Source organism: Leucopleurus acutus, assembly GCF_964270905.1.
Source record: "Leucopleurus acutus genome assembly, chromosome: 11".
Taxonomy (NCBI): domain Eukaryota; kingdom Metazoa; phylum Chordata; class Mammalia; order Artiodactyla; family Delphinidae; genus Leucopleurus; species Leucopleurus acutus.
In genome coordinates this window covers 96,538,940-96,552,728 of record NC_139152.1, presented here as the reverse complement: position 1 = coordinate 96,552,728, position 13,789 = coordinate 96,538,940, and the positions used below count along the sequence as shown (strand labels likewise).

Here is a 13,789-nt window from a genome sequence, read left to right as displayed (position 1 = left end):
CCACTGAGGTTTTGGGCCTGAGTAACTGGAAGAATGGGGTTGCTATAAACTGAAATGGGGAAGGCAATAGGAAGAGCAGGCTTGGGGGTGAGATCGGGAGTTTTCCTGTCCGACACCCAAGTGGAGATGTCAAGTAGGCAGTTGGAGTCTCATCCTAAATCCCATCCCTCTAGAACTTGGCTAATTAAATGGTTCATCTAGAATCACAGATTATCAAAACCCAAAGTGTCCCCAGATCACCAGATATCTTTTCTTCACGTGACAGATGAAGAGTGCCCCGGGTCACATACCTAGTTAACAGCAATTTGGAGCAGAACTCAAGTCACTTAATTCTCAAGTCAACACTTTTTCCACCACACTACCACCCTAATTAAAACTGAAGCAGGGACTTCCCTGGTGGCACAGTGGATAAAACCCCACGCTCCCAACGTAGGCAGCCCGCATTCAATCCCTGGTCAGGGAAGTAGATCCCACATGCATGCTGCAGCTAAGAGTTCACATGCCACAACTAAGGAGCCTGTGTGGCACAACTAAGGAGCTGGTGAGCCACAACTAAGGAGCCCTGGAGCCACAACTAAGGAGCCAGCCTGCTGCAACTAAGACCCCATGCAACCAAATAAATAAATATTAAAAATAAATAAAGTTACTCTTTTTTAAAAAAAACTGAAGTAGTACTGATTCATTAAACAAATATTTATCCAGCCCCAGACTTTGTGCTGTGGTGCCTGAATTAGTGAGATAAGCAAGACGACACAGTCCCTCCGATTGCTGAACTTACAATCTGGTGAAGAAGATAGATATCAAGTAATCACTAAAGAAACTATGGAAGCAACGATATGAGAAGTGCTATGAAAGAAAGGTTAAGCAGCTATAAAGCTATAACAGTATAAAGCTGGAGAACCTAATCTAGACTAGGGGAAGGGCTTTTCCAAGAAAGTGATATTTAATCTGAGAACTGAAACCTGACTAGGAGTTAGCCAGGCAAAGAAAGTGCAGTTTAGAAAAAGGAATCCAGGGAACCTGGCAGGCGGAGAGAACAGCATGTGCAAAGGCCCTGTGGCAGGGAAGCACCTGTAGTTGAAAGAAGAAAGAGAAAGCCAGCTTGGCTAGAGCAAAGTGAGCAAAGGGCAGTGGAAACGGCAGAAAATAAGGCTAAGAGGTAAAATGGAGCTAGGTATCATGACGGACCTTGCAGGTGTACGAGAAAAGCACCGCAGCAACCTTGAACTATAGTTTATCTGAGTCTTGGCAGAATACCTCGGAACACCAGACGGTAGAAGGCCTCTAAAGGAGTTGTGAGGCCCTCTCCCACTTGCTCCTTATCTCCCTGGGAGGCAGTCATGAGACAGTTTCTCCTCGCCTCCCAGGATCTGATGAGGTATAGAGCTTTCTGCCCTGGACTCTTCAAACTAGAGCTGCAGGATATAAACCCGCTTAGTGGCATCAAGGCTGTCACAACTTTCAGTGCAGTCATCAGCTCCTTTTGTTTTGGTGCCACCCTTTTCGGTGTATGCAACTAGGACCCAAGGAGCTGGCAACTTCAGCTTACTCTTCTCAGTCTGTATATAAGTAATGAACCATCAGAATATGAAAGTGGTTCATTGTACCTTTACCAATCAATTGGTCAGGCTTTGATTTTTTTGTATGAGCTTTACAGTAGGACATGTTAAATGTTTAACTTGATTCTAAAAGCAATGGGAAGAACTTTCCTGGTGGCACAGTGGTTAAGAATCCGCCTGACAGTGCAAGGGACATGGGTTCAATCCCTAGTCCGGGATGATCCACATGCCACGGAGCAACTAAGCCTGTGCACCACAACTACTGAGCCTGCGCTCTAGAGCCCACGAGCCACAACTACTGAGCCCACGTGCCACAACTACTGAAGCCCGCGCGCCTAGAGACCGTGCTCCGTAACAAGAGAAGCCACCACAATGAGAAGCCCGCGCACCACAACGAAGAGTAGCCCCGCTCACCGCAACTAGAGAAAGCCCACGTGCAGCAACGAAGACCCAATGCAGCCAAAAATAAATAAATAAAATTTTAAAAAATAAAAGCAATGGGAAGTCACTGAAGCAGGATTATATCTGCATTAAAAAAAAAAAGTCACTGTGGCTGCCATGTAGATAATGCATTCAAGAGGGGTAAAAGTATTCAATGGAGTAGGCTGATGGTGGCTTATCATGTAACCTATTTCCTATAAGCACATTTGTATTTTAACACTTGAACACCTATTCTGTGCCAAGCAATAGGACACAGATACCAAGAAGAATAAGACAGTCCCTACACTTATATACCTTAGTTTGGCCACAATCAGCAGTAAATGTAACCCACTGTGACCTGCTTGAGGAAGGAAACACACACAAGGGGCAGGAGTACAGGAGAGCGGACAATTAGCTCTGCTTGGGATGCCCAGGCAAGACTTCCCTGACCAGAGCTGTGGAGGATAAATAAGGGTTTGCAAGGCGCTCAGAGGACAGATAGTACATAAAAAGATACAGAATCATCAAGTGAAGTGTGCAGGAGCTACAAGTCACTCAAAATGGTGCGAGGTAAAAGACAAAGCAGGAGATGGTGGAAGGTCAGGCTAGAAACCCAGCAGGTTTGATTCAGGAGGCTGAATTATGACCTGTGGTTTATTTACACAGTGAAAAGAACTTAGATATAGCTCAAAGGCCTAGCTCCACCATTTATTAGTTGTGTGGTGTCACGCAGGTTTCATCTTTGAACCCAGTTTCTTTCTTTTTTTTTTTAATTTTTATTGGAGTACAGTTGATTTACAATGATGTGTTAGTTTCAGGGGTACAGCAAAGTGACTCAGTTATACATATACATACCTCCACTCTTTTCTAGGTTCTTTTCCCATATAGGCCATCAGAGAGTACTGAGTAGATAGACTTCCCTGTGCTATACAGTAGGTCCTTATTAGTTATCTATTTTATATATGAACCCAGTTTCTTCACTTGGAAAAAGGGAATAAATACCCACAGTATTAAGTGAGGTCTGAAATTATGTGAATGAGCTCCCAAATAATAGCAATTATTATGTAAAATGCTACAAAGGAGGTTGTTGGGTTTTTTTTGTTTTGTTTGTTTGTTTTAAGCAGGTTGTTTTTTGTTTTTTAAATAGTCTTTACTAGGGTTTTTCCTCCCATTCAAAAAAGGAGGACAGATTTCATGGAGAAAATTTAGACAACACATAAAACAACACAATTTTACAACTCCCCAGAGCCCATCCAGGAGTACTTACCCCAAGACCCCTCCACCAGACCCCCTGGCCTGATGCCAGGTACCCTGTGGTGTTTAACAGCGACTCCAAGAGAAGCACTAAACACCAGTCTGTGCTGAATCTACACCTCCCCATAGTCCCTGGCACCAGGATACCTACTGAACCCAAACTGAACAGGTGGTAGGGCTGAGGTTTCTAAGCAAAGACAATGATAATAATAATAATTACTAGTAGTAATAGTAATAGTGATACTTAATACTTTCTATTGAGTGCCAAGTTGTAAGCACTTTACATGGATGAACAGCCCTACTGTATATGAGCTCCATTTAACAGATGAGGAAATTGAGGGCAGGAGAAGCATAGTAACTCACCCAAGGTCTCACAGATACACCAGCACTCAAAGACAGCCTGGCTCTAAGCCGAAACACTGAGCCTTCCAAGCGCCAAGTGAACCCTGGCAATTCTAAGTATTGATTTGGATACAAATGAATTAAAGAAATCAGATAAAATCAAAATGGAATAGATGCCAAACTGTTAACAGTAGCTATCCCTGGAGGGTGAAATTATGGACAATTTTTTACTTTTTATATGTATTTAATTTGAACTTTGAGAATCAGAAAAAAATTTAAAGAAATATATGTTATAAATACATGTATTATTAAACATATTTTTAATTTGGATTATAACATTTTAAAAATACTAGATGGAAATATACTACAATGTTAATGGTAGTTATCTCTGGGTGGGGGTGGGTTATCCCTGGGTATTACAAATAATAATAGGTAAATTTTATGGTAATCTTTATACTTCTATATTTTCCAAGTTTCCTACAAGGGGTACCTTTACAAATATGAAAAAAAAGTAAGAAATTAATTTTACCTTAAAAATAGATATTACTGAGTCTTATAATATTTGACTACTGTGGTTGGAGTATGAGTAGTCCACATCAGTATTATTTAAAGAAGGATGATGACTTGGGCGTATTTTTAAAAAAATAACTTATTGGGGTTTTGTTTTTATTTCCTAAGTCCAAAAGTAAAACATACTCAATGTTTGGTTCAACCTGGCCCCAGGGCCCAGAGACATTCCAGAGATCATCCATAGGCCATCCACACAGATGTCACAACAACTAGGAAATGGGAAAATTTTCCCCCATGCTTGGAGCCCAAGTCTCGGGGCTTATGAAATTCTCATGAGTAAATACCAGGCCCTTATCTAAAACAGATACTTCCACTAAGCCCTCAGCCTCCATTTTCTCAGGAAGTAGGGGGCCAAGGGCAGCCTCAAGGCTGAAAACCTCTCTTCAGCAACCTCTACAAGCCCCTGATTCAACATGATTAATCCAGGAAGCTCATTTTCTTCCAGAAAGTCTGTTCCACTACTAGACAATTCTAATACTTTACAACAACAACAAATGCTTCTGAACTGAAACACACCTCCATTAAATCAGGCACAGATTCTAGCAATGGAAACGTGGGCTCAAATCCCAGCTCTACCCGCAACAAGCTGTGTAACCTTGTGTGTTTTTACTTAAGCCCTCTAAACACAGCTTTTTTCATCTGTGAGTGGGAATAACACCTTCACAGGCTGTAGTGAGGATTAAAGGAGAGCACCTACGTGAAAGTACCCAGCACGCTTCTTAGCCCCATCCTCTGGAACCAGGTCAAATGAGCTTAATCACTCCTCCACACTTCAGCCTTTCAAATCACCAAAAACCATAATCGTGTCTTCTCCATTCTAAGCATTCCTATAGTACTTCCTCGCTATAAAACTCCCTCTACTTGGGTGGGAGTCTCCCATCAGGGTGACCAGCAGCCAGGTGCCCTCAGATCTGTTTTGGAGTAAATCACAGTAGCTAACACACTGCTCCATGCCAGCCACTCTTATAAACCTTGCTGGACAGAGCTCAGCCTCCCTAACTGCCCTGAAGATGGAGAGGCTCAGAGACAGGAAGTAGCCTGCCCAAGGTCACACAGCTGGGAACCTGCTGAGCCCATGCCCTTCTCACTATGCTACAGTGGCTCCCAACCTCCACAGGCCCAGCAGCCAGGTGGGCTCAGTGCTCCATGGTGGCTCAGTCCCAACTGTTCAACGCCTCTGGTGGAATCTGGCTTCTTGGTTAGATAGTGCCCCCTCCCTTGCTGGATGGGATACAAATCTCTAGGGCTCTCACGGAGTAAGGGAGGCTCTCCTGATTCTGCATTTACTGACACAGAACAAACTCTGAAGGAAGGAATACAACCAAAGCGGACCCACCAGGGAGTCTGGTAAGAAATAAAATGAAAAGAAACAAACAAAACTGTGCCAAGCAAGATCACAAAGGTTATCTTATGTCATCTTCCCAACAACTGTGCCAAGTGGGATTGTTATAGGTCATTCTGTCTTATGTTTTAATGAGAAAATGAAGACTCAGACAGATAAGGTAAATAATTGCACTAAAATGTAAGCTCTATGAAGGCAGAAAACTTGTCTAATCTGATCACCACTCTATACTCAGAGCCTAGGACACTGAAAGAAGAACCATGATTTGAACACTAGTCTCTTCATCTTGCTTTCAAATTCAAGTTGTGAGTGCCTCTGGCAGAGGCTGTGCTGAGCCATTAGTGCCTGTTCAAGGAGCAATGAACAGTCCTTTTAAGAGGCTTGGAAAGGGGGCAGGGAGCCATGTCTCTCCAAGACACAGCCTCTAAATGGGCTCCAAGGCAGTAGGGGGTTCCTTTAAGTAATGAGTTGACAGAGTCACTCATCTGCCTAATTCTCCTTTGCTGCTGTCTGGAGCAGAGACGCTAGGCACACTGTACATACAAATCCCAAACCCTGCTCTGGACCCCCAGGGCAGCAGCCCTTTGAATACTTACAAAGGGCATCCTCTGTAAGCTCAATAGGCAGCCTGTGAGGCTGACCCACAGCTCTGGCCCCTCCCTCTCAAGCTCTGCTGGTATTTGGGGCAGGAGGCAATCGTGGCCTCAAATAGATCCATATGCAAACAGGGCACGGAGCCAACCGAACTGCATCCCCTCTATCCAGCCCACTCTTCAGAGATCTAGTTTCTACTCTCTATGCGCAGGGGAGTTCTCTGGGGGAACAGCTTGAGTGGTAAAAAGCCTGAGTTCTGCAGTCAAACAAACCTGCATTCAAAATCTGGCTCCGCTGCATGCTGGTTGTGACCTCGGGCAAGCCGTTTAACCAATGGGGGTCTATTTCATCATGGTGAAAACAGGCTAATGACACCCACATCTTAGGGTTCTTGTGAAGATCAAGTGAAGCAGTGTTTGTCCAAGACCTAGTTCAGTGACTGGCACAGCGGGGCTGAGAGCTCATTATCAGTATCTCTAATGCCAACGGTGCCGCGAGGCAGACTAAACATGCCACCACACATGGAAGTTCCTGGATGGTCTGGCCTGAATTTAGCTCCACTCAGCTCGCCCCCTCCCCTTCTTGCTTCAGCCCAGTGTATTATAGCCGGGCCCTTGTCTTAAATCAGCTCTGCAGCTCTCAGTGAGCAGCAACAAAACAGTAACAGCACACACATCCAGCCGAAGGTGAAGGAGCCCAGCTACGAAGCACTGAAGTGTGGCAGTTACAGGAATCCCCGAGGCCTCTCTGCAGACCCCCACAACTGGCCACAGGATCGAAGCTCCCACCCGGAAACTGCCTCGCCCTCTGCAGGGTGAAGGCAGAAATCCTCCTAACTGGGCCTAAATTCCCCAAGGAGCTTCATGGTGATAATGCAAATGTAATTCTAAAGCACATCTTCTCAATGCTGCCCTTCAACTTAGAGAATCAGAAAACAGGAAGCCAGTGGATTCATTTGTGCCTCTCCTCCCAACTCTCTTAGGACAGTACCCAAAAGATTCTCCTGCACAACTACTACATACCCGATATCCATGGACAGCACGGGAGGAGCAAGCAATTTTCCCAGAGCCAGTCTTTTTTATTTTTTATTTATTTATTTTTTGGCTGCACTTCACGACCTGCAGGATCTTAGTTCCCTGACCAGGGATCGAACCTGGGCCCACAGCAGTGAAAGCGCCGAGTCTTAACCACTGGACTGCCAGGGAAATCCCAAGAACCAGTCTTGAGGATAATGCTGTGGCAAGGGAGGCTGTAGACCATCTCCAGGACTGAAGACACAGACTAACTTTCACCAAGTGCCCATACCCTGCATCAGATTTCCCCCAAGTATACACAGTCCTATTTAATACTCAGAGGCAGAAGATACTGTGTCCATTTTACAGGTGAAGATACTGAGGCTCTGGAACGTAACTATTTTGCCCAGGGCCATACAGCAAAGCTGGTGCCCTTTCCTTTGGCCCAAGCTTTGCAGAATGAACCCAAGAAAATCATTCTCCATGCCTTTTAGGATGCCCTAAATAAAGAAAGGCTTCTACAGGTTCATTCTGGAACAATCTAAGGAAGAAGTCTGTCCTTTGTCTCAGTATTAGAAAAGGCCTATTCCTAAAATAACATTATAAACTATTCACAAATTTTTATAGTGTATTAGAGTTCAAAGAACTTTCCAGGTACTTCCCTGGTGGTCCAGTGGGTAAGATTCCACACTCCCAATGCAGGGGGCCCGAGTTTGATCCCTGGTGGGGGAACTAGATCCAGAATGCATGCGCAACTAAGAAGCCCGCATGCCGCAACTAAGAAGCCCACATGCTGCAACTAAAGATCCCACGTGCCCGGGGCAGCCAAAATAAAAAAAAAATAAAATAAATATTTTTAAAAAAGAACTTTCCAAGTATTACTAGGCCTTCAGTACCCTTCTTAATTGGAGGGTAGCTATGAATTGTCCCATTTTGCAGATATGTAACCTGAGAGCCAGAGGGTAGAGACCTCGCTCGAAGCCACGTGGTAAGTATGTGGTAGACGAAGTCTCCTAAGGTTCCTGATATTCTATGTGCTGCCTTTGTTTTTTTGGTTTATTTTTATTAAAAATTTTTTTCTTCCGGTTTTATTGAGATATAATTGACATAGATGTATAAGTTTTAAAGTGTACAGCATAATGATTTCACTTACATCATGAAATAATTACCACAATAAGTTTAGTGAACATCCATCATCTCATACAGATACAAAATCAAATAAATAGAAAAATATTTTTTTCCTTGTGATGCGAACCCTTAGGATTTACTCTCTTAACAATTTTCATATATAACATACAGTAGTGTTAATTATATGTATCATGTTGTACATTACATCCCTAGTACTTAATTATCTTATAACCAGAAGATTGTACCTTTTGACAAACTTCATCCAAGTCCTCCCCGCCCCACAAAGCAGCCTCCCTGCAGTCCCTCCCCTCCTTTATGCTGAGAAGCCCAGAGCCTACCACTGCCTTCCAAACCACCTGCTGGGAAAATAAGGTGTGTCAAAGAACACTGAGCCAATGAAGACAGACGGCTCAAGCCCCAATCCTCATTCTAAATACTTCCCAGATGACCCTCTTGGAGACACCAGGTAGCAGAATAATGCCCAAGATGAACAGGGCTCACTTCAGACATGAAGCTCATATTCAAGTGAGGGACCCTGTGGCAAGACACTTGACCCCATCCAGCTTCCTCACCTGTGAAATACAGATACTTGTTGAATTTATAAAGGAGCTTCGGCTCCTGACTAAGTTTTGCGAGTACTATGCAAACACATGACTACTGAATTCGAGTTCACCCATCCTTCGGTTACTCAGGCCCCAAACCAAAAAGTCATCCTTAACTGTTCCCTGTCCCTCACACTCCACATCCAACCCATTTGCCTCCAAAATATCTTCACCACCAGAACCCTAGTCCCAGACACCTTCAACACTCCTTGGATAATTCCAACAGGCCCCACTGGTCTCCCTGCGTCCTCTTTCGTCCCTCTGTGGTCCTTCGTCCCTCAGTGGTTCATCATCCACGCAGCTGCCTGAATGATTCTTCTCAATCATAAATCTGATCCTGTCACTTCCCAGTTTAAAACCTTCCAGTGGATTTTCATTACACTTGGAGTAAAACCCAATTTCCTTACCAGAGCCGACATGACCCTGGCTCCTACCTCTTGCTCAGACCTTCCTCTCATCACCTCAGCCACACTGGCCTTACTTCTTACCCTCAGACTCATCTCAGGTGCTTTGCACATACTGCTCCTTCTACTTCAAGTCTCCCCTCCCATAATGCTGAAGGGCCACCTTCTTATCATTTTAAGTCACCTCTTCTGAGAGGCCTTCCCCAACCACTCCAGTTAAAGCCACGCCACATCCTCACGCCTATTCTCTCTACCACACTATTCTGTTTTATCTTCCTTGTCCCACTTCATAACTACAATTTTCTTGTCTACTTGTTTATTTTGTCTCCCCAGAACTACACTACAAGCTCCACTGCTCCTGTTCATTATTACACTCTCAGTGTGTAGAACAGTGCTAGGCACATAGCAAGCTTTCAATAAACATTTTAGGAACAGTTGGTTCAAAAGGCAATGGTGGGGGCTTCCCTGGTGGCGCAGTGGTTGAGAGTCCGCCTGCCGATGCAGGGGACATGGGTTCGTGCCCTGGTCCGGGAAGATCCCACATGCCGTGGAGCGGCTGGGCCCATGAGCCATGGCCGCTAAGCCTGCATGTCTGGAGCCTGTGCTCCACAACAGGAGAGGCCACAACAGTGAGAGGCTCAAGTACCGCAAAAAAAAAAAAAAAAAAAAAGAATCCGCCTGCCAATGCAGGGACACGGGTTCGATTCCTGGTCCGGGAAGATCCCACATGCCGCAGACCAACTAAGCCCGTGCGCCACAACTACTGAGCCTGCGCTCTAGAACCCGTGCACCACAATTACTAAGCCCACATGCCACAACTACTGAAGACCGCGTGCCTAGAGCTCCGCAACAAGAGAAGCCACCGCAATGAGAAGCCCGCGCACCACAAAGAAAAGCAGCCCCCGTTCACCGCAACTAGAGAAAGCCTGCGCGCAGCAACAAAGACCCACCGCAGCCGAAAATAAATTAATTAATTTTTAAAAAAGGCAATGGTGTGCTCCCCTCTTCCTCTGCCCAAATTTAAGATTGGAAGTTTGTTTACTCATCCATTCAATCATTCATTCATTCATTCAGTTCAAATCAACAGCTGACTATAGGACACCTGAGAAGGTACCACAGTGAATAGGGATGACCTGTTTCCCAATTCAAAGCAAGATTTTTTTTTTAAACATGGCACTTTATACAGGCACTTATAACTTCTGCAAATGTGTCAGACTTCTTTGTAGTTAACTGCTGTTTCAGATTTACATGCAAGAGGTTACGTGACTTCCCCAAGGTCACAGGATGAGAACTCAGCATCCCACTATCTCAAGGCGAAACCAAAATCTAAAATGTATCTGGAAGTGCCCAACCATTTTTATTTACCATCCGTGGTCATTTACACAAAATTTAAAAAACCAGAGAGTAAATGTGGCTTTTCAAAAATTTCACCTCCATTTTCTTCACTCTGTTTCTATCTTCCTACCTGGTAGCAGGTACTATCAAACAATAGAACACTTTAAAGAGCACTGTTTTCTGGTTATGGACCATTAATGGTACCCTGGTTGACAGGCTGAGTCTTGATGCCAAAGGGAAGCAGTACTATAGTGCAGGTGCTGGGACCTCAGCCTTGGGAGTCAGAAAGGAGCAGATTCAAATCACATCCACTCACACCAGTGATAAGGCCCTAGACAAGTCTACTTTAATTTAAATAACAAACAATTATATAGCACTTACTAGATGCCAGCAGGGTTCTCAATACTTTGCAACTATGATTATTAGATAAGTCAGATATACTATTATCCGTATCTTACAGGTGAAGAAACAGGCATAGAGAGGTGAAGTAACTTGCCCAAAGTCACAGCAAGTGAGTATTAGTCACCATTCAAATAAGATCGTGTGATGCCAGAATCCATGCTCTCAGCCATTACACTATGCTTCTGCTCTAATCCTGTTTCTTCATCTATAAGACAGGGCTAATAAATCTGCCATATCTCACAGGATCATGTGAGACTACCGGCACACTAAGGTAAATGTTAGCTACTCTTAGTGGTAGTAGTAATTGCCATCATTCTATCATCTACCTTCACCTTTGGTCCAGCCAAGGTCCCACCAAGACCTTTGGTCTTCTGCCCAAAATACTTTAGCTGAGAAAGATCTCCAAGGTCCTCTGCAGTAGAATACATTAGAACATACTGACGTTTCACAAGAACAAAAATTGTCTGCTTTTTTTGCTTCACTGTATCCAGAGGAAGCAGTGGATACTCAGTAAATATGTGGTGAATAAGGTAGTAATAAACTGAATGCATAGACCGGGTTCTGTAGACACAACAACTAAAGTAGTACCATCACTTCTCAAATGTAGCTAAACACAAAAGAGGTAAATTTATAAGGTTTTCAGAGCATAGTGGTAGCTGGCCATTACTTAAGACAGCCTGGCTATTAGGAGACAGTGTGGTATAATGCTGTTCATTCATCTTAGCTAAATGAACAAATAAGGAGACCCAGGTTCTCAAGGTCTTGGATTGTCTATCTGTAAAAGAGGAAGTTGGACAACATGATGATCATAAGCAAATACATTCTACTTTCTCATCACTTTATAACAATCATCATAACAATATGAATGGAAGCGACCACCAAAAACTCAATAAATGTTTGTCAATGAACATAATCCCCAACTGACAGATGAGGAAACTGGGATTCAGTTCTCAAGTTCAAGGTCACTTGCACTGGGTAGAATATGAACTATAGTCCAGATCTCTTCCTACACAGGTCTAACACTCATGCATTCCAAGATCCTTTGTGATATCAGTCCTCTCTTCCAAGTTCAATAAATCTGTAATAATTTATCTTATCAAATAATCTCGCCTAACTTCACTACATCATGGGTCAGGAGAATCAGAAAGAAACACTATTTCCACTTCGTTAACCTGGAGAATCAAAAGATCTGAAGAGATAATTAGCAAATCCCTTTTTTTGCCCAGAATTTAGAGATCATAAAATAAATGATGATTTCGCTTTAAACCATATGGTTTAAATTTAAGCAATGTGACTTAAAAAAAAAAAAACTTCTGGTAACACAATACTTTTTGAGAGTACAGTACAAAACTTCCTTTTCAGTTCTGTAATCAGAGTTGTGCTACTTGATCCAAAGTAGAACCACAAAGTTAAAGGTAAAAGGCTGTCAGAGAATATCTATAAATGCTTGCTCACTTTATTTTTATTAATGAAATACATGCCTGACATTGAATCTGAGTATAACACCTTCCTAGGATTGTCAAGTTAGGAGTGAAAAAACATCTGGCAGTCACAGTCAATTTTCTAGATGGTTCATAACAGGACAGTCAAGGTCAAATTGTTGAGTCTCTTTTACCCTCCCATCTAGTAACTGAAAAGCAACTAATTATGAGCTCAAAATACTCCGTTCTGGTACTCTCACAAACACAAATGTCAGCTCCAGGATCACACTCGGGCTCAGAAAGTTCTGAGGGCAGACTGACATGAACAAGAACAGAGAACAGAGGGGTAGTAGGGCAGATGCTCAGGCCACAGCACTTGGGTAACACTCAGAGAGCAGGAACTTTTACCTACTTTCTAGCAGTTTCATCATCTATCAAATGAGAATAGTCATCTCACCAAATGATTTATGAACCAAATGACATGATGAGGAATTAAGTCTTGCAATCTTGTGCAAAGGTGAGAGACTACAGTTATCGTTACTAATTACTACGCCTGGGCACGGAAGGCCCCCTCTAACTCCTGGCTATATGTTCCGCAGGATCCCCACAAGATGGAATAGGTAATAGTTTTTTTCCTCCAAACTTCAGGTCTGGCAACCACGGATGCACCTGGCTAGCAAGGGTCTGCTGCTGAGAGATGAGAAGTGAGGCCTTCGGGCTCTGGACCTAGCGGGCTCAACAACCACCGCGCCCCCCAGTCACCTTGTCCTGACCTTGAGGAACGGCAAAAGAAAAAGAAAAAAAAAACCCTACAGGGGAGAAAGTGCGGCCCTCAAAAGAGGTGCCTCCACTCTTCACCTGGCCGCCGCTTCTGAGACCCACGCTTCCAGCGAGGCGGAGACAAGGCTGGGAGAGCTGACTGAGCCGGGGACGCCTTGACCTCGGGCGAAGGGCCCAAGGCAGGGACAGGTACACGAAAAGCCGGGCGGAGGTCGGGCCCGCCTCGCCTTGCCTCGCCCACAGCCGCAAGCACAGGAGGAGGCACCCCGCCCCCGTGAACCCAGAGGGCCCTCAGATCGCTCTCACCTGCAGCCGGGCCACCAGCAGGTTGTAAGGCGCCATTTTGTGCACTGACAAAGATGAGGTCGCTTGAAAATGACGTGCAAACGGCGTACTTAAAGCCTTCGGGCAGGGGGCGTGGCCTGAATAGAAACTCAACACAGTGAAGGCTGGGCCTCCCCAGAGGCGCCGAGTCCTGCGAGCGCCTTGGGCGGAGCTCCCGTGTGAGGAACCTACAGGGAAGAGGACAAAGCTGCATAAAAACACTTGCGGAAATAAATACCGGGAACAAGGATGTCTTATCGAAGTGCAAGCTTCATCTTTGCACTTTTCAATTTGTATCT

The 13,789-nt window shown here is 44.3% G+C and overlaps 1 protein-coding gene across 1 annotated transcript in view; it reads right to left on the bottom strand.

Annotated features, from left to right (window-relative positions):
* Nucleotides 1-13,546, bottom strand: part of ACO2 (aconitase 2) — a 51,871-nt gene extending 38,325 nt beyond the window's left edge. The window contains exon 1 of the mRNA XM_082851034.1: nt 13,473-13,546. Within this exon, the coding sequence (XP_082707160.1) occupies nt 13,473-13,508 (36 nt within the window). The 5' untranslated portion in view covers nt 13,509-13,546. The remainder of the gene's footprint in view (nt 1-13,472) is intronic.
* Between the last annotated feature and the right edge of the window lie 243 nt (nt 13,547-13,789).